At 43.1% G+C, this 21534-nt stretch overlaps 1 protein-coding gene across 4 annotated transcripts in view; it reads left to right on the forward strand.

The window, feature by feature from the left end:
* Positions 1-2133: 2133 nt before the first annotated feature.
* ahcyl2b (adenosylhomocysteinase like 2b) overlaps positions 2134-21534 on the forward strand; it is a gene marked incomplete at its 3' end in the record, with an annotated part of 69067 nt that continues 49666 nt past the window's right edge. For all 4 annotated transcript variants that reach the window (XM_079493767.1, XM_079493769.1, XM_079493768.1 and 1 more), the window contains exon 1: positions 2134-2696. In XM_079493767.1, coding sequence (XP_079349893.1) covers positions 2289-2696 — 408 coding nt within the window. In that variant the 5' untranslated portion in view covers positions 2134-2288. The remainder of the gene's footprint in view (positions 2697-21534) is intronic.

Below are 21534 nucleotides of genomic sequence, written 5' to 3' on the forward strand. Positions count from 1 at the left end.
CAACAGGACCAGAGCACTAAGGAAGGATCTGTATGTTCCTCATCCAGATCATAGCCAGAGTGAGTGTAGACAACAGGACCAGAGTGAGTGTAGACAACAGGACCAGAGTGAGTGTAGACAACAGGACCAGAGTGAGTGTAGACAACAGGACCAGAGTGAGTGTAGACAACAGGACCAGAGCACTAAGGAAGGGTCGCTGACCTCAAGGTCCTCACCAACAGAATAGAGGAACTTGGCTAATTGAGTTCCTATAGGGAGTTGCCATTAAAGGATCACTTTTCAACCTATCTTCATATAATTGGTCCTCACTAATGTTCATGATAAAATACCCCATTGTTTTCCTACTCGGTCTGTGTCTCATAGGAGGGCTGTGGGCAGTTCAGAAACCCGTCCAACAGTGACATCATTGTTAGGCAGATTTTCTTTAAACAAGATCTTTTATTTATTTAATATAAATTTACATTTGTATTATCGTGAGAACGATGGCTTCCATTATCGCATTGCAACTTTTCATGAATAGAAAGCTTGCAGTTTCTATTAGCTTGGATTCCCCATTGATGAGGTCGGTCTATGACTATGAGTCTATGACTATTAGTAAGGGCATTTTATCAGGTATTTGACCAATCTGGGAACTAAATCGTTACCAAGAAATTTCTTCACCAATGTGTTTCTAAAGGTGTCTAATAACATATACTAAAAGTTTGAAATTCAACTCCCGTGGGAAATTGAGTTATTAGCATAATATGTGACCATACCCCTTAACATCCTATATAAGGCAAAAAAGTCCAAATTTCATCATTCTTTAAGTAGCATGTGACATATGAAACTAGGGGGTTTTCATGATTCTGAATCCATTCCAAGCATTAGTTTTGCACAAAAAACACTCCTTGGGCTAAATTAGGCCATATCCACTTGACCAAATGTGCTGACCTCATCACGTTTGTGAGGCCGTTTTCCTCCCAAGGAGTGTTTTTTGTGCAAAACTAATGCTTGGAATGGATTCAGAATCATGAAAACCCTATAGTTTCATATGTCACATGCTACTTAAAGAATGATGAAATTTGCATTATATAGGATGTTAAGGGGTATGGTCACATATTATGCTAATAACTCAATTTCCCACGGGAGTTGAATTTCAAACTTTTAGTACATGTTATTAGACACCTTTAGAAACACATTGGTGAAGAAATTTCTTGGTAACGATTTAGTTCCCAGATTTTCATAGATTTCTCTTACTATATGAGTCATAGACTGAGTAGAAAATAATTGTGGTATTTTAACTATTTTTATCATGAACAATAGACCAATTATATGAAGAAAAATGGTGAAGTGGTCCTTTAAAGTCAGACTGTGCTGATCTGTGACATGTGTTCTCTCCATAAGGCCGACTTGCTATATAATGCCAAAGTTTTACTAAGTTGTGTGATGGTGTTGCTTGTCAACAAGTATTTGTTATTTTCGGCAAGCGACACCGTTGTGTGATTATTGTTAGGCTATAAATTGAGCTTAAGTGTGTACTTCATACGTCAGACTATCAAATGTCTGTGCCCTTTCTTTGTAAGAGTAGATGTGTATTGAACAAAAGTTTGGAACTGGAATATTATCAAATTGAAGCTGATAAATGGGTACTCTCTCCTGATTGACTGAAGATTATCAATATCAACCCATCTGAAAATGTATTTTCTGTTTATTAAAGATCTGGACAGAGGGGGAAGACCGGAAGACCCCTGTTACTGACAAACATTAGCATTAGTAGTGGTTTAACCTTTTAATTTATAGTTTTACTTTTTGTTATAACTTAAAAATATCTGAAATCCTGGAACTTGTACCTACAGTATACGGCACTGAGTAAAAGTCTCCACATGATGGCGATGTAGTTCACATTTCTGACCTCTACACTAGCCCAAGATGTGAAATAACTAAATAATAAGTAACCATGCACTTGACTTGAATGCAGAGCAATGCAATTTGATGCAGACATTAATAACCATGCAGTTTACACATTTACAGAATACAGGACTTTTACTTGTGGTATTGTATTGCTGCTACAATCTGAGTACTTCGATTTCAGGCCTTTTAATTAATTCAGGCAGAGGTTTCAGATTGAGAAATAAGTGGAACTACAACGACCATAATGCAACGCGCGTTAGCACCAGTCCCATGGTCCCTCTTCACTTCACATCCGCTTGGCTGGTTATCTCAGTGAGTGTGTGTGTGTATGTGAGTGAGAGAGAGAGAGAGTGTGTGTTGGTTGGTGGGGAAAAGGACTTTGTGAAATCGCAGCGACGATGTCAGTCCAGGTTGTGGCAGCGAAAATGGCCGAGGTCGAAATCAAAGACGTCCCCGGCGTTGGCAAAGAAGTACCGTCCGGTGGTTCCCCGGCGGTGACACCGAGCCCGGAGGACAAAACCCCGGCCAAGACCATCAAGAACGAGCCGCTGCCGCAACACGAGGTCGGTTCTTCTCCCGCTACGACGACGACCCCTGCGCCGGAGCCCTTCTCGGTCAAAGCCGAGGACCCGAGCTGCCCGGGCGGCTTCCTCAGCCCGACCAACCCCGGCAAGATGCCCCAGGCGTCGGTTCTGAAGCAGCGACCGGAGCCGCAGCAACAGAACGGCGGCGGAGGAGGAGGAGGAGGAGGAGAGGCTTTCGTCAACCGGGACGGTACCGTGGCCGAAGCCCCGCGGATGAAAAAGGTAAAGGTATAACCTTGTTGTTTTTGTAGCTGCAAGTAACAACACTGTTGTGTTGTTAGCCTTTTCCTCCCCCTGTTGCTGCTGGTTGTTTGGCGTTTGGTAATACTGCTATATAATACTGCAATGGAAGAAGCTCTACTCGCATTGTGTTCAACCTTACATGATGCTAGCAAGCCAGCCATCCAGGCTAACTGAAGCTAAAGCTGATTCAGCGCTGTCTCTTGTCTTGTGTACGTCTGTCTAGGTTTAGGCTGCTGTTCATTTTAACACTCTCAAAACAAAAGAGTTATAGATGGGGCAAGTTTCCATTATGTTCCATATTTTACTGTACGTGTTGTTGTTCTCACACAAGCGACTGGCAAATTAATTCAAAAGGGGGCATAGAAAACGTAGCCTACAACATGGTGCTGCTCACTCACTGCTCATGTCATGTCAGAGGTGCAGACAGTGTGTTTTGGTGCCACACACGCACTACCAGTGGTTCTCAAACTGGATTCCTTCCAGGTACTCTCGGAGTTCCTTTTTAGGGGGGGGGGGGGGTCTAAATTGTCCCTTACACAGGTCTATTATAACTCTAACAGTGTACAAATGGTTCCATTTCTATACTGTCAGAGGCTCGGTGTTAAAGAAAGAGCTTGCAATTTGAAAAGTTTGAGTACCACAGTACCACTGCACTATAGCAGCACTACTACACTGACTATACCCACGTTGGGTTTACTTTTTCGCGGAGCTGTCTGTCAGTCAGTGTCGCCGTGTGTGAGTGTGACACAGACAGTGGATTGATGGAGTGATTTAGGTCCGTTAATAGGAAACCTCTTTGAGTGTCATGTGCCCTGCCTGGTGACGGTGTCAAGTCTAGCCTTGGATCAGGACTATCACAGTATGTGATAGTAGATGCATTTAATCAAGTCTGACTTGTACTTTTCATTTGCAAATCAAGATTGATAAAATACATCTGTGCTAGTTTTAATTCAAGGCTAAGACAAGTCATGGTCCTCGGCACAGTGTGGTTCTCAGTGTTGACCCCCCCCAAATTATTATTCTGTATTTGGCCGTGGACCCCATCTGAAAAGGTGTTGTGCCAGGGACCCCCTACAAGATTTGTGTTGTTAAAATGTTTCAAACATAATAACAAATGTCACATTTGTGGTCACAATATATCTTTGTAAAATATCAGATCTAAAAGCTAATCTACTTGTAGTGCGCTTGTAGATCGGCTAAGCCTATTTTGAAATGGCCAATTTATATAGGTTTAAAGTGGTTATTAACCGATTATGATGATATGTTTACTCACGTGGCTGGGGACCCCCTGGAACTGCCTCAAGAAGGGTGTGGGGTCCGGTCCACAGAACCTCACTGACTCGGCATTAGGACAAATATCATTCTCTTTTGTACTTAACTTCACCAAAATAAGAAAAGAAAGAAAGGAGACTGAAGAAGATGATGATGTTGTTGTTGCTTATGGTGATTTTGTATGTCACAGTATGAACTATTTAGTTATTCCCAAACTCTTTAATTTCAGGGAAGGGCCCCCTTTGACATGCATTATAGGCCACAGATAAAGACATCTTTATCTCTATCTGTCTCTAGCATCCTAATAGAACATTTGTAACTCAAGTATGTTGGACACGATTTGGTCCGATAAGGTCTGTTCTGTCGTTTGTTCCAGAATTCCTTTTACAATCTGTGTTGCATAGCTTTATTCCAATATTGTATGAGCATTACTGATGGTGTATAATCTAAATGTCCCACAATGGAAACAAGCCCTTGGTGTTTTTTGTGTTATACACTGCTTTTAGCATAACCTTTGACTGTACTTCCTGTACTGGAGATAACAATTCAACTGTGATCAAAATGAGACTGTCAATGTTCATTCATAGCAGTATAGGGCTAGGCGATTTGACTTAGTCAGTCAATATCATGTTATTTTCTTTTTAAATGGTGAAAATAGCAGATCTAAGAGCTCACAATGCATTTCAGCGCAACGAGGTGTGCGCTTGTAGATCGGCTATTTTTGTACAACGAACATTAATGCAGGTTTAGGTTAAAGTGGTGTTCAGATGATCAGACTAATTGATTTATTCAAATATATTAAAATGTTTTCAATTTGTGTGATCTATAAGAAAACATTCTCAAAAAACTCCTTGATTATTTGGTTTTAAGTCGTTTATTGGTTCGGTCCAAATGTCTGTTTTGGTATATTTTCGGTTGATTGCCCAGCTCGAGAATACATGTATGTAGTACTGAAGGCTATATGAACTAAAACCTTTTTCTTTCTTTCTTTTTTTTGGGGGGGGGAATAGCTGACTACTAAGTATGCTATTTCATGTCCTTGCCCTCTATTTCACCTCACCATAGTGTTTTAAGTTATCGTTCGTTTGCCTAGGTGCTTAACATACATTATGTAAAAGCCCAATAAGCCTTAAGTTGCCAGTCTGGTGAAAATGTGTGTTTGTGTGTGTGTGTGTGACTGTGAATGATCTAGCCTCAGCCATAATAAGACTCTCCACCCACAACCTCAACAGGTATTTAAGAAAGGGAGTTTCTAACCTCATGGCTTTATGGATTTCAAGGGCCTTATGATCAAACTGATTTAACCTGACCATGACTTGGTGCTCAAACTACTTGGGTGCTTCCTAAATGTATCTTATCTTCTTTTTAGTTTTTCAGAAGGTTCTGATGGTTGTCCAAGGTTCAAGGACATGCTTTGATAAGGGGTTCTTGGATGAGGCTGCCAGCCGCAGCGGCTTGATACAGATAAATAGTTGATACTTTGATTTATTGCCTGCGATCAGTGTGGTATAATTCTTTGTAATCAGAGATGGGTGTTCAGATCCAGGCAATGGGTTTAGATATTGGATGAGTAGGGCTTTGGCTGGCTTTAATAAGTCAATGTCAACACAATTACTGACTAATTAAAGTGCCTCACTTTAATTAGTTCAATACTGACTACTGAGAGGATGTGTTTGGTCAAGTGGCTTGTTGCTTTTAACTCATTTAGACTGTGTGTGTGTGTGTGTGTGTGTGTGTGTGTGTCTGTGTGTCTGTGTGTCTGTGTGTCTGTCTGTCTGTCTGTCTGTCTGTACCTTTTTGGTGCCTGCCTGTGACAAACTATGTACACTACACTACTGGTTTGGAGTTGGGTGCACTGGGATTCAAACCCACTGGCTTTACACAACCTTACTGAGAAAGGGGGGGAAATGACCCCCCAGAGCAAGCCGAGTGGGGTTTGACTTCATGCAGAGTGGGGTTTGACTTTGAAGACACTCCTCCCGTGCACGACATCTTGAAAAAGACCCCATCCTAGCAGTTGTACAAAGGAGGGAAGCTGGGGAGAAGGCACCGTCGAGGGGAATGGAGCGGAGCGCAGAAACAGCAGCCTCACAGAGCAGATGTCTTCCCGTGCCTCTGTCTCGGAGCGCCGCTGATGTGGAAGTCAGTCTGAGGACGGAGGAACCAGGCCCGCGGCACGAAGCGTGTCGGGGGGTCAGGGAAGGACCTTGTCAGCCTGACGGCAACTGTCACATCTGGCTCATCCAGGAGACCACGTTTGCCTACAGGACCGCCACAAATCCAGTGAGGTTTCTGACATTCTTTAGAGCAGAGGGTCTCAAAACATTTCCATGTCAAGGACCCCCAAAGTAATATGGTACTGTATTTGGCCACAGAGCCCCATATGTAAATATTGTATGCCATACAAGGTTTGTGTTGTTAAAATGTTTTAAAACAAATGTACATTTATTCAAGATGTTTTGAAAATGGCAGATCTACAAGCTCGATTCTGTATTAACTAATTTTGTTGGAACTTCTGGAACCCCCTCAAGGACCCCGAGGGTCCTCGGATCCCCCTTTGAGAACCAGTGATTTAGGGCTAGAGGGCAGATTCATCGTTTAAATGCTTAATGAAAATCGGATAAGTGTATGTATAGAACCAAACCCTTTCAATCTGATTTTAAAATGGATCATTTAAGGGTGAGGCAGGCTGATTATAATTATACTCCTATATATGATGGATTTGAATCATCATAATCATAAAGGCATGAGTGGTCAACTATCCACTGTTCGCTTTGACATTTCTTGTTAGCAAATTGAAATTGCACAAGAGAGAGGAAAGCCTGAACGAATAATGCACCAAATCACTCGCATCACAAAAATCTGCGGTGTACGTTGTTGTCCATTACTGTGATTAGATTACTTTTCATTGTCAGTGTGTATTTGCTTGATCAACTGGTTCAGCACAGACATTCCCCCCAGAACATGGCCTATTTATAGAAGCAGCATGCATTGGGGCACTCTGTGGGCCCGGTGCATTTTCTTTAGAAGACTGTGGCTTGAGTGCGTGTCGTGCTGCGTGATCAGTGCGAATGCCCTCTGTCCTAGCAACGGAAGTTGAAGCTGTGAGCAGGGCCAAAGGGTCATGGCTAAAATGCTAATCCTCATATAATCTCAATTAATCTGTACACATTGCGACCGTAGTTGTTGTTGGTCATGACAATTATTATCGGTTATCGAAGTGAGGGAAATTAATTAGATGTTTATTTTTTCTAAATCTATATTAGATACTTTGTTTTTATATCTCAAGGTCATTTCAACATGCTGAAAGGGGGAAAAAAATTTCATTGTTTCCGATATGCCAGTCATGATTTATGAACTGAGGAAACTGAAATCATTAATGGTGCAACTGCAACCGTGGAATCAGGCAGCATGAACGGATTGCTGGCTGAGTGGCTGAGTGAGCTGGCTTTTAATCCATGCCTCTATCATGTCACCACATGAGTAGGATTAAGAGTCCAGGCTTGTGTACACATTAAAGTTACCAACCCTTATGAGACCATTTGGTTCCATTTTATATATATATATATATATATATATATATATATAAATAATATCATTACATTATAAATATTAATATTATGTATGCATTTATTGATAGGTAGACGGTAGTGTGACAGGAAATGGGGAGAGAGGGATGGGGGGGTGACAGTGCTACGCAGCAAAGGTCGTCGGGATCGGGACTCTAACCCACAACACGCTGTCAGGCTGGATTACCAGCCTAGGTGCCTGGACCACTCGGCCGGCCCAGGCCCACATTCTTTGTTAAATTAAATGAACACCCAAGGAGTTTACAGTGTAGGTGGGCCAAGAGATCCGGCTCCTTTTGACTGGATGATATGGAGAGTGATGTGTAACCCCTCAGGGAGGCGGCCTCTGCGCTCTGGGAAGGCCAGGTTGATTCTTCCGGTTGAGAAGAGAGTGGGGGATTAGTCTATGGTTTTACAGGCCTGACTAGCCCTTGAACTGGCTACTGTCTGTGACCGTGGCTCAGTGGCGTGTACTTACTTCTCCTCGTCTTTCTTGACACTTGCTCCCTGAGTGCCCTCCTGTCAAAGACTTCAAATTTAGGCCGTGCAAGATCATGGGGCAGCTGAACGTGTGACCCACAGAGGAGCTTTTAGACTTGAGGCTGTGTGTCCACTCACTGTCCACAGAAACCCATTTCTTTGGTTTGTGCTGTTGGCAGCTTTTCTGCTTTGCATTTCTATGGTAAACTGATGTCCAGCATTTTATGCTATCCAGCATTTTTTATCCAGCATTTCTTGGCAGAACGCTCACTGGGGTTGCTTCAAGCTGAAAAGTGAAAATGGTATCACAACCCAGTCATTTATAGCAATGAACATCTAAACATAAAAGTTGCAAAACAAATGTTGATAGAACAAGCTTCCTAGAACATGAATACTATAGAATGATACTTGTCCATCCCCTGATGTAACGTTATGTCACCCACTAAGCTGGTATTCCCAGTGAACATGAATACTATAGAATGATACTTGTCCATCCCCTGATGTAACGTTATGTCACCCACTAAGCTGGTATTCCCAGTAACGTTGGTGTTTGCCAGTTAACAGGCTTACGGTGCCTGCTGCCGGGCTCTTGAACATTTGCACTTGTGTAAAGAAGCACTGTACTCAAAAACAAAAACAAACTTCTGGAGTTTACAGGCTAAATGTAGGCCTGGCCAGCCTTGGACTACTACATGTAGGTCCTGCTTTGAACTTCTGACCACTGTACTGTTTAATCTATTTGAGTCTTTGATCTTATGGGCAAAGCTGTGAATGTGTTAATTCCAGTCGATGGGCCTGAGCCATATAGGAAATGGCATTTCTTACAGTATGTAGCTATGCCCTATTCTGGGCATGTCATAATAGACAAAACCGTCTACGGAAATGGCAAATCTACAAGCTTGCGACACATTCTGAGCTTGCAGATTGGCTATTTTCGCTATTCAACATAGAGCAAAATATATAGGTTTATTTAAAAAAAAATCTTTTCGAACTTCCAGACGCACATGAACGCGCCCAGGGTGCCGGCCTGGTTCTGGCAAGCCGCCCGCGTCCGAAACGGTAGAGAGTTACTGTGTGGGGGAATTAGCAGACCTCTCTCTCTCATGCACGCTCCACATTGTAATTGGCAGGCAACAGTGCAACAACTCTCTCTGTTTCTAGCACAACAGCGCCACTTTTGCCCCTATTGGGACCCTAAACATAGGGACACGGGACATCACCAGGGATGGACATTGCTGTTCCTTGGAGTGGCTGCACCACAAAAAAATCATCATACATCACATTCCGTGCTCGAACAATCAAATCATAACAAATGTCATTCCGTCCAATCACTTTTGGCGTCTTCACTTTTCTGCCTTCACTTTTATCTTCAATATGTATCATGCCAATCACAAGCCAATGTTTGTGTTCACACAAACCCGGAAAGCTGGTCATAGGAGGGGCTAGTGCCCCTCAAAAACAAATTACCTACTGTCCCTATAGAGGGCATGCGCATGCTTAAAGTGAATGGCACATCGAGTGGAAAATCGAGTGGCAAAGCAACAGGAAAAGTGAGTTTAACATTGTTTAATACAATCAGATATGACTTTTCTGTTTGGATGCATGGGCTGTCAAGGCCAGAAAGTAGTTTTATGCCACTCTGTAGGCATTCCTGCATAACTTCCGGGTTTGATGATGTCACGCGCATACCCTCTATACTAGAGCACCACTCCACACCTAGCATGGAACTCACCTATGCTTTCTATGGCATAGGCAGCTCCCGGCAGGATCCGCCGGGAGAAACTGTGCGCAGCTGCGCCGACTACGTCTCGTTCCGGACCGCATCACTGTCGTGGCAATAGTCACGTTAAACCACACCCTCTCGTGTAATATTGCTTAATTCACTCACTCGAGTCATAATGTATACAACAATTACAAGCCTTAAAGTGAAATTTAAAAAGCTATGAAGTGGTAAAATGGAAGCGTCATTTGTGTTAATCAGGGTAGCTCTAGACTAGACGAAAGTCCATTGGGTCACCAAAATAGTAGGGTTCATCCTGCAATCTGCCTATTGGGTTATATGAGATATAATCTTGTGTCATGTGTGTGGGACACCGACATCAGTACGGTTCATCCTACAAGAGTAGTTTTCTTTTCTTCTATTTCTTATTTAGATTATAGTGTTTGGGACAATGCATGCAGGAATGTAATGACATGGCATCCATCCAACCATAGCTTAGCGTCTAGCCTAAGTCAATGCAGAAGGAATTGAATAGTTCACCAGTGCCATTTAAATGACCATAGAGGTTAGGAGGCGAGGCCGTGTCTTTGCCTTCATCATCCCGGCTTGTCACTCTCTGCATTTCGCAGACACTCTTACCCAGAACAGAACTACTTACAAAGTGCGAGATTGAGATTGGAATAAGCAGAGTAATTCTGCATACACACTGGCAGATGAAAAAGATGCAAAGCATATTTGTAGCTTTGTATCTTTGTAGCTGAAGTTGAAACCAGCTCAATGTTTTTGTAGCTGTTGTATCTTTTGCCGCAGCTACAACTGTTGGATGTGTCTTTGTATCTTCATGTCGCTGGCTTCCATTGGAAATAAATGGTAGACTGTAGCTTTGCATCTGCCTGTGTGAATGCAGCATAAGCGTGAACGCAAGTGGTCTATAGCCTTGAGCAATACGCTGAAACCTTAATTGCTCTGCGTGCGTGCATGTGTGTACGCTCAAAATGCGAACTTATAGATGCGTGTGTGTGTGTGTGTGTGTGTGTGTGTGTGTGTGTGTGTGTGTACGCACACGCTCAAAATGCGAACTTATAGACCGGCTATTTTGTTTTGCTACTTTTGTGTGACACTGTGACACTGTAGTGTGAAGTAGGGCAAAAGAACATGAGTTATTATGGAGATACAAGGTTTCTGCCCGACAGCAACGTCATGCAGGAGACGATGCTGGTCAGCCTGCCCTGCACGTGCATGGGGGCCATGTGCATGATGTGTGAATGCTCATGTAATCACGTGTGCTCCCCGTGGTGGGGTGGAGTGGTCCTCGCGGGGCCTCCTCCTGTCACCTCGCATTGGAGTCACGATGGTGCTGCTGACACTGGCATATCAACGATGGCACGGACCACTCACACTCACGTATTCATCCACTTACCATCCATCCTTTCTCCCTCCCTGTGAAGAGCAGTGCTCCTAGGCTGCAAATGCTCTGCTTTGCTGTTCACAGACCAACCGCAATGTCATGTTCTGCTGTTGTTTTTTTCCTATGCAGCTGCATGGAATTTTGTGATAATACAAATCATTTGGTTGTAATTTCACCATAGGAGGGTTCAAGAAGATCAGTTACTACATATTCAGATATGAGTTACTTCATACGAGTCTATGTGTTGCCAGGATATCACCCCCATTAATTCCCCCAAAATCAAAACACACAATAGTCATTGGTTGTCTCCTGCTCAGATTATACATACGCCCTCTGCCTTGTTTCTGTCAGATGAGTGCAAGCCTTGACGTTGCTTATCCTAGCTCAAGGTCAAGTCACATGTCTTTGAGTCTACTTTGTTTTCCCGATATGATAATGTTGCTACGAAGACCACGATCTGTGCTTGCCAGGCTCCCTTGCCTTGATCGAAGAGAACCCTTTCCAAAGCAAACACACACGCGCGCGCACACAGATCCATAGCTATGTGTGTTGACAGGGAAGAATGTGGCACCATGGCGTGAAGCTTGAAACCGAGTCACCGAGCTCATGTGGAATGCCTCCGGAGAAGGGAGAGAAACCTATTGGGATTGTCCCTGAATTTTCTCTCAGTACTCTTTTCACAAGCATATCATTTCCTACCTTCACATGCGTATCATGTATGAATGTGATATTAACATTTCCCTGTGGTGCCAGTTTTGTGTTGTTTTGAGCATGCCATTATGAGCAAACCTTTTTAAATATGTAATTTTGCAAAGATTTTGCTGACCTAGAATTTCTAGGGTTTAGTGTTGAACCATAACCAAGCCAACGGGAATCAAGCATGATTCGCCATATACAGGGAAATCAAAGGGGACCAAAAGTAAAACGATCTGTTGTTCATCCTTATTTCTCCTATATGGCATGCGCTGCACATTTACAAATCCCCAAGGTGTGTCCTTGTAGAACTCCCTTTTGTTTGGTCATAATGTTTTTGTTTTTTTGTTTTTCTTGGGGTACGAACAAGTAGTTTTGGGGTACGAATGTGATATGACCAGATCTGTGTGGACAACGGTGGTGTCTGGTGTGTGTACGTACTGTATGCTGTAGTCCACCATTGTGTAAAGTTGATCCTCACAGTTGTGTGCGTTACGCGTTCTTGAAGTCAAGTGTGGAAAGCCGCCCTATTGTGCGACAGTCTGTGACTGTGCGTACAAAAAAGTACCTTTGACATCCTGGTGGTTATTGAGTCACCTGGGAAGACGGCTTGACCGGTTGAACATTGCCAGAGGTCACATGCAGGTTCACTGAAGGAACACCGAGAGTTGTGTAAGACTGACGTTCACAGAGAGAGGGGGAGAGAGAGAGAGAGAGAGACCAGACCCACTGAGACAACCCAAAACGTTACAGCACCGGCCATGTTTTGACTTGCTTTGACATGCTTTGAGCCTTCAAGGAGAACCCTGGACCTGACCTGCATGTGATACGCTGCTTATTAACAAACAGATTAAGCCTCTGTAGTCTGTACATTACGACACGCTTGTGGTGAAACAAGTGGCTTACGTGTGTTTGTCTGTGTGTATGCATATATTATGTATGTATTATGTACACACTGTAAAATGCTGAGCGTTCATTTAACTCTGTGCACTCTCAAGGGTTCCAGCATTGTTATGCTTTAGCTATTGAAAAATACCAGATCTACAAGCTCATAGCGCGGCACCGAGTACTGCGCTACGAGCTTGTAGCTCTGCTATTTTTGAAAAATCGTGAAAATGTGGCCCAAATGTTTGAATATATTCTTTCAGAGCGAACGTTTTTAACTCAAATCTTTGCTTCTGGGGAGGGTTCCTGGAACTATTTTCAGATGGTGGTCCATGGACCACTGGTTGAGAACCACTGAATTACACAACCCATGAAGCCTAGAATCCAGCAAGATTTGTTTGTTTTTGTCACATTCCTGAGCCAATAATTTGACGACTGGCGGAGTCTCCGACTCTCCGGTAGGACACTCAAAGAACCCTTCAAAGTCTCCTATTGACCGATGATGACCCAGTCATCAAATGATTGGCTTATTAGGAATTATGGGCTTATGGTTAATTGGGTGAACTAGTACTTTAAGGTCTATTTGGTTCAATTTGTACGCTATTACGTATTAAGAGTTAAATTAAGAGTTATTAAAACACATTCGGATCCACATGTAAGCCATGCTGTCTCATCTTGTCATTCAATCTAGTACAAATTCAGGGAATTTGCCACTCTTGCAGTTTTATTTCCCAACCTGGAGTCCAGTCCACTTATTATTATTATTATTTTTTCCCTTTTTTGGGGGGGACTTTTCTGCCTTTATTTGGATAGTAGTAGTGGAGAGAGTGACAGGAAACGGGGAGAGAGAAAAAGTGGGTGACACGCAGCAAAGGTCGTCAGGCTCAGGCTCATTTGAACCTTTGACACGCTGTCAGGCTGCTTTAGAGCCTATATGTGGTTGTGCCTTAACCGCTAGGCCATCGGTGCACTCATTCCAGTCCAGTTCTAAAGCTCCGCATCTACCTTAGTACTACTGTCTCTCTAGCTTTTCTCCCTTTGGATTAGGAGACTTTCTCTCACCTCACGCTCATTTCAATTCATATCTTCTGTTTCTTCGTCTAGCACCTTGCTCAGTTCACCCTCACTATATAAAAAAAACAAAACTCTGAAGTGTCTGTGTTTCACGGATGATGATGATGCTAAATGGAGCAGACAGTTGGTGAAGAGTGTGAAATGCCTGGATGTCATGCCTTTTAATCTTGGAATGTTTTGATGTCCATCACCCTTAACCGCATGAACCCTATTCTGAGTGTGGGTGAACATTTGGCAAAATTGCAGATCTACAAGCTCACAACGTGCGGCAGAGCATTCTGAGCTCATAAATCTGCTATTTTCGGCAAAAGAACATTTGGCGAAGAGGGAAAGAAGGAAAGGACTATGATTTTAGGTGAACAAGGTCCGCAATTGCTATAATACAAAGCTTAATTAGGGGTTGGGTTAAGTTAACTCATTCTAGGCAAAGTACGTATTTGACTTCTTTTAACAAATAGCCATCCACGCCATAGACTTTTAACGTTTTTTTAACATTGGGGAAAAAATTTATATATATATTTACAACTCTCTTTCTAAAAAAAATAGAACAAAACTATGTTAGCCTGTGCTGAACTATTGCTACTGCCATTTAGCTATGTAAGGGTTGTACTATATGAGGGCAGGCTGGTAGGTTCGATCCCTGGCCGGGTCATACCAAAGACTGTGGGACCCAGTGCCTCCCTGCATGTCGCTCAGCAGCAAGGATTGGATGGTGGGGTAAATCCCTGCGACATACTAGCATCATGTCCAGGGGTGTACATCAAGACATACTAGCATCATGTCCAGGGGTGTACATCAAGACATACTAGCATCATGTCCAGGGGTGTACATCAAGACATACTAGCATCATGTCCAGGGGTGTACATCAAGACATACTAGCATCATGTCCAGGGGTGTACATCAAGACATACTAGCATCATGTCCAGGGGTGTACATCAAGACATACTAGCATCATGTCCAGGGGTGTACATCAAGACATACTAGCATCATGTCCAGGGGTGTACATCAAGACATACTAGCATCATGTCCAGGGGTGTACATCAAGACATACTAGCATCATGTCCAGGGGTGTACATCAAGACATACTAGCATCATGTCCAGGGGTGTACATCAAGACATACTAGCATCATGTCCAGGGGTGTACATACTAGCATCATGTCCAGGGGTGTACATCAAGACATACTAGCATCATGTCCAGGGGTGTACATCAAGACATACTAGCATCATGTCCAGGGGTGTACATACTAGCATCATGTCCAGGGGTGTACATACTAGCATCATGTCCAGGGGTGTACATACTAGCATCATGTCCAGGGGTGTACATACTAGCATCATGTCCAGGGGTGTACATCAAGACATACTAGCATCATGTCCAGGGGTGTCCATCAAGACATACTAGCATCATGTCCAGGGGTGTACATCAAGACATACTAGCATCATGTCCAGGGGTGTACATCAAGACATACTAGCATCATGTCCAGGGGTGTACATCAAGACATACTAGCATCATGTCCAGGGGTGTACATCAAGACATACTAGCATCATGTCCAGGGGTGTACATCAAGACATACTAGCATCATGTCCAGGGGTGTACATCAAGACATACTAGCATCATGTCCAGGGGTGTACATCAAGACATACTAGCATCATGTCCAGGGGTGTACATACTAGCATCATGTCCAGGGGTGTACATCAAGACATACTAGCATCATGTCCAGGGGTGTACATCAAGACATACTAGCATCATGTCCAGGGGTGTACATACTAGCATCATGTCCAGGGGTGTACATACTAGCATCATGTCCAGGGGTGTACATCAAGACATACTAGCATCATGTCCAGGGGTGTACATCAAGACATACTAGCATCATGTCCAGGGGTGTACATCAAGACATACTAGCATCATGTCCAGGGGTGTACATCAAGACATACTAGCATCATGTCCAGGGGTGTACATCAAGACATACTAGCATCATGTCCAGGGGTGTACATCAAGACATACTAGCATCATGTCCAGGGGTGTACATCAAGACATACTAGCATCATGTCCAGGGGTGTACATCAAGACATACTAGCATCATGTCCAGGGGTGTACATCAAGACATACTAGCATCATGTCCAGGGGTGTACATACTAGCATCATGTCCAGGGGTGTACATCAAGACATACTAGCATCATGTCCAGGGGTGTACATCAAGACATACTAGCATCATGTCCAGGGGTGTACGTCAAGACATACTAGCATCATGTCCAGGGGTGTACATACTAGCATCATGTCCAGGGGTGTACATACTAGCATCATGTCCAGGGGTGTACATACTAGCATCATGTCCAGGGGTGTACATACTAGCATCATGTCCAGGGGTGTACATACTAGCATCATGTCCAGGGGTGTACATACTAGCATCATGTCCAGGGGTGTACATACTAGCATCATGTCCAGGGGTGTACATACTAGCATCATGTCCAGGGGTGTACATACTAGCATCATGTCCAGGGGTGTACATCAAGCCGCCTCAGGCTACAAAAACAGAAGATAAGCTCCAAGCCGGCAAGGCTTACGTACAAAACTCAGCAAACAAAAGTTCGGAAACTTAACTCCATTATTTCTCCACTTCAATAATACCAATTGTATTTTATATATATTTTTTATCGTTGATTAGTCACCTTTACAACGAAGTATAGATTGTAAGGATCGGGTGTTCGTGGAATGAGCAACACAGCTAAATGTGTGGGTAGCGCCTCCAAAAGATTTGCCAAAATGGCAAATGGTTGGTATTCAACCCTTGTTTTCAGTTGCTTAGTGGATTGGATGATTGCACTCTCACACAGTAATGAGGAAAACACAACACATATTGGCCATTTTTACACTTTTTCTTTTACATTAATTTTACACTGTGTTAGGGAACTCAGTAGCGGGGTGGAAGATCCAAAAGCAGCTGCAACAGCTTGGCATGGTATGGGGCAGAATCTCTCTCACAGGCAAGACAGAACTTGAGGTTGTCATCATTGAAGGCAATCTCAAATGCAGGGAGTTATCGGGATGAGATTCGGGTGGTCATCCCATATCTTCAGAATCTGGGACCTAACGCCATCCTCCTAGGATGACAACGCTACCTAACAACACAACCACGTTGGATGACTTGCAACAAAACATGATTGAGGAATGGGATGCCATCTCACAACAAAATGTGGCTAGGTTTGGTGACCAGCATGAGGAGAAGGTGCCAAGCTGTTGCAGCTGTTTTTGGATCTTCCACGGTTCCACCCGCTATACTGAGTTCCCTGTCACAGAGTGTAAAATGAATAAAGTGTAAAAATGACCTATGAGTGTTTTTTTTTTCTTGTTGCTGTGTGAGAGTGCAATCATCCAATCCACTAAGCAACTCAAAGCAAGGTTGAATACCAACCACTTGCCATTTTGGTACTTCTTTTGGAGGCGCTACCCACACGTTTAGCTGTGATTCCACGAACACCCGATCCTTACAATCTACAGTATACCTCGTTGTAAAGGTGACTAGTCAACGATTAAAATGATATAAAATACCAATTGGTATTATTAAAGTGGAGAAATAATGAACCAAAGTTAAGTTTCTGAACTTTTGTTGAGTTTCTATGTAGGTACTGTATGATTCCATCAATGTTTACTGTGTGATTTCCCCATTGCTTTTTCAAAAGGCATTTCATTGGGTTGAAGTGATTAGGCCATTCTCCGATTGACAGAAAAAGTATTAACCTTTTAGTAATTGAATAATAACTTTTGTGATGTACCGTGTCTATCAAAACATAATTCATTATGCTTTTGACTTCTGTATAAACAGAAAGCCATTTCAAGATATCTTCGTGGTTCAGATAACTTGCGATAAGCCATTTACAATAATTCTGTATGATTTCCTTATTCCACCATAGCTTAACATAATTGTCAGAAGCTAAAAGCAAAAACAATCATCGGTGTAATCAAAATGAGAGTTAGTTGCTGCCCTATAGATGCCTAACCCTGCCAGGCACGATAGCAAGAATGAATGTCCTGAAATAGAAGTTCAGTGATGGGAACAGTACACAGTGTAGCTCTTGTGTAATTGGGTGTTTCACAGCAGCCTCTGACACACACAACGCACACACGTGAAGTTTGGGGGGGGGGGGGAGGGAGGAGGAGGAGTGTTTGTTTGGCTGCTTTCTCATCTCGGACAGACGTGAGGGACATCACTGGCCTTCTTGTCTCATCCCATCTCTGCGTTTGTGCACTTCCTTGATCTTATTCTAATTGGCTCTGTCCTGTACTCTGGTCTTTGACCACCCCCCCCCCCCCCCCACACACACACACACACACACACGTGCACTCCGTCAGCCACATTCACTATACCCGTGTGTATTTTGTCTTGTCTGTCAGTGTTTCACACACACACACACACACACTCACTGTGTTCCAGCAAGGAATTAATTCCCTCTCTAGGCAAAATCAGTGCCGGAGATTCTCACCTCCCTAACACAGATCTGTGTGTAGACAGACACACTACTACTTCTCACATAAACCCTATCATGTTTTTTGGATTGCCGTCTGAGGTCAAGTAAATCCATATCAAAACGCACAGATTCTATTAGCCTGGTGAGCCGAAGCTCAGCCGATGTTCAAATGTAAAGGCTCTTACCGCTTTCCTAAATGTCAGTGTAATTTTCCTTCCCTCAGCCGGTTGATCACAAGGGCTTGTGTGCCATTTACAAACAATCATGAATTAAATATGGTCGGTGACATTTTGGTGTGAAAAGAATCCCGCCTCTCTTTTTTTTTTCTTTTTCTTTTTTTTTTTTTACTTATTATTTTTTGTAGTATGAACATGTTATGAAAACATGCCTTTCACTTTTCCCACCTTTTTTATTTGATTTTAGTCAAATCCTCTGGATTTTAGTCTGTGTGATTTGGTTACATTACATGTTTGTTCACTCTTCAGAGTTACACACATATAAATCACCCTGGATTTTCCTGTGTAGGAAAGGAAATGGCTTGATTTAGGCAAGCATCAACTGTATCCCATAGCAACACAATGGCCTCTGAGCAGTGGTGGAAAGTAACTAAGTGGAAGTGAAAATAGACGATCAACAACCTCACAATGCGTGTCATTGTTGTAGATTTGCTATTTTCAAAAGATTTGTATACATGTTAGGCATTTAAAAACTTGTTAAATGGGACATTCTGCATATTGAGTGCTTTCTACCTTTTGTGCTTTAAAGTACATTTTGATACCAATACTTTTTAACTACATTTTGGGCCGGGCTTTTACTTGTAACAAAGTATTTCCATATTGCATTATTGATACTTTTACTTGAGTAAAAAAAAAAAATCACACCCGTGCGAGGTGAGGGGCACTCACCATACATCTCATTCTTTTCTGGCCAATCACAATTTGCGTCCTCACTTTTCAGTCATCACTTTTCTTATGTACTACTACTGTGCTCAGCCAATCAAATCATCGCTATGGGGTGATCAGCCAATCACAAGCCAATGTTTGTGTTCACACAAACCGTGAAAGCTGGGCATAGGGTTAACCTGTTTTTTCAATGGTAGTGGATCGAGAGAGGATTTTTGTCCAACCAAACAGCACAGTCTTTCTCCATGTCAGAGGTTTGTGACTTTGTCTCTCTGGAGGTCTATCCAATAGACCCCCAGATGCGGTTATAATATGACAATATGTCTTCCTGGTGTATTTATAAGCCTTTGAGTCAAAAAGCCAAAATTAGCCAATCCTCTTATCATACAACAGCCACAGGCGTAGCTTAAGAGGTCCAAGTATTGTATATCTCGAGTATTGCTCAATGTCTGACATCTCTCTACCGGCCACATATCTACAACGGGTGTCCCCCGTGGCACAATCATTATGCGATGCTCAACCAATGGCACATCTCCCACCCAATCACGCCGGCCAATCACAATTTGCGCCCTCACTTTTTCGTCTTCACTTTTGTCTTCAATGTCTGTGTTTACACAAACCCTAGCTGTGCATGCCCCCCTTTTTCACCACTGCCTCTGGGCATGCCTACCTGCTGACTTGACTTCTCATATTATTTACTGTGTACATAGTGTACATTAATCCTGGTTCCTGCCCAGTCATCGTGGCTGGCTTTCCCTGGTGAAGGCATGGCTCATTGAGTTACACCTCGTCATGCTTATTGCGTCTTTTTAGAGCGCTGGGGTTTTCTTTCTCAGAAGGGTGAAGAAAGCAGACCGAATGCAGGAGGCAGCCAGGCAGAAGACCCGTTGTTCTTATTTTTCCTGAAACTTAAATTTGGGTCAATGTTTACACACTCCCGTGAGTTAATTAACACGGAGGCCTTTATGCATATGCTCTGTTTATTCACCACTTTCTCAGGTAAACCTGGTTTCATCGGAAGTGTAATGTTTCAGAACGTTGCTTTCTGTGTGTGTGTGTGTGTGTGTGTGTGTGTGTGTGTGTGTGTGTGTGTGTGTGTGTGTGTGTGTGTGTGTGTGTGTGTGTGTGTGTGTGTGTGTGTGTGTGTGTGTGTGTGTGTGTGTGTGTGTGTGTGTGTGTGTGTGTGTGTGTGTGTGTGTGTGTGTGTGTGTGTGTGACGACTACATTTAAGCAGACAGGTGTGGTCATGACTCAGCGTGCGTGTGTCCACTATCCCTGAGCTGGGAGACTGGGGCTCAAGAGGTAGAGCAGGTCGTCGAGCAGGTCGTCCAATGATCCATGGGTCGGCGGTTCGAATCCCGGCTCCTCCTGGCTACATGTCGAAGTGTCCTTGGCCAAGACACTGAACCCCAAATTTCTCCCGATGTGCTGGTTGGTACCTTGCATGGCTTGTGTGTGAATGGGTGAATGTAATGCACAATCTATGTAAAGCGCCTTGGATAAAGGCGCTATATAAATTTACCATTTACTAGCAGTGATACCTCTCAGGACCAGTAGACTGTTAGTTACTGTAGGGCTGTTTTAACAGCGGCTTGGCCTGCATGGCTGAAGGAATGCAGGTCATAATATACTATACTCTGCAGTGTTTCTACTCTGGACAAAGAGTCCACATTGTGCTCAGGAAAAATGCTGCCTCACAAAAGAGCCCCTCACGAAGCCAGAGGTAACCTCGATGCTCCCGTCTGTCTAATTCCGACGCATTGTGAACTTTTTAGATCGTCCATTTTCAAATGGCCGAAATGTACATAGGGCTGTAAGTGGTTCATGTATGTTTTGTAATAATAATCAAAATCTACAAAGTAACTAACTAAAGTTTTCAAATATATGTAGTGGAGTAAAAGTACAATATTTGGATCTGAGATGTAGTGGAGTAGAAGTAAAAGTATTGGAAATTGGAAATACTAAAGTAAAGTACAAAGACCTCAACACTGTCCTTAACTACAGTACTTGAGTAAATGTACTTGGTTACTTCATACCACTGCAAGTAACCACACGCCACCCCCGTCCAGTGATTTGAATAAGACAAACATTAAAAGTCCATAGACTTGACTGCCACGTGACGTCATGTCTGAAGGCCAGAAGCACCCCTCAAAACCCTGGAGAAGACTATTCTCTCTAATGTTTGCCTTTCTGAGCTAGAAGAACGGCACATGTTTTATGCTTTGCATTTGACCACGAACCCCTATTTCAAAAAGAGAAGATTTGTGAGCATTTGGAATGTGAGCCTTTTAGATGTAACATTGTGGCATTGCTACTTTTACCCAAGTAAAGAAAATGAGTACTTCAAGTT

Source organism: Electrona antarctica (genome assembly GCF_951216825.1).
Source record: "Electrona antarctica genome assembly, chromosome: 23".
NCBI lineage: Eukaryota > Metazoa > Chordata > Actinopteri > Myctophiformes > Myctophidae > Electrona > Electrona antarctica.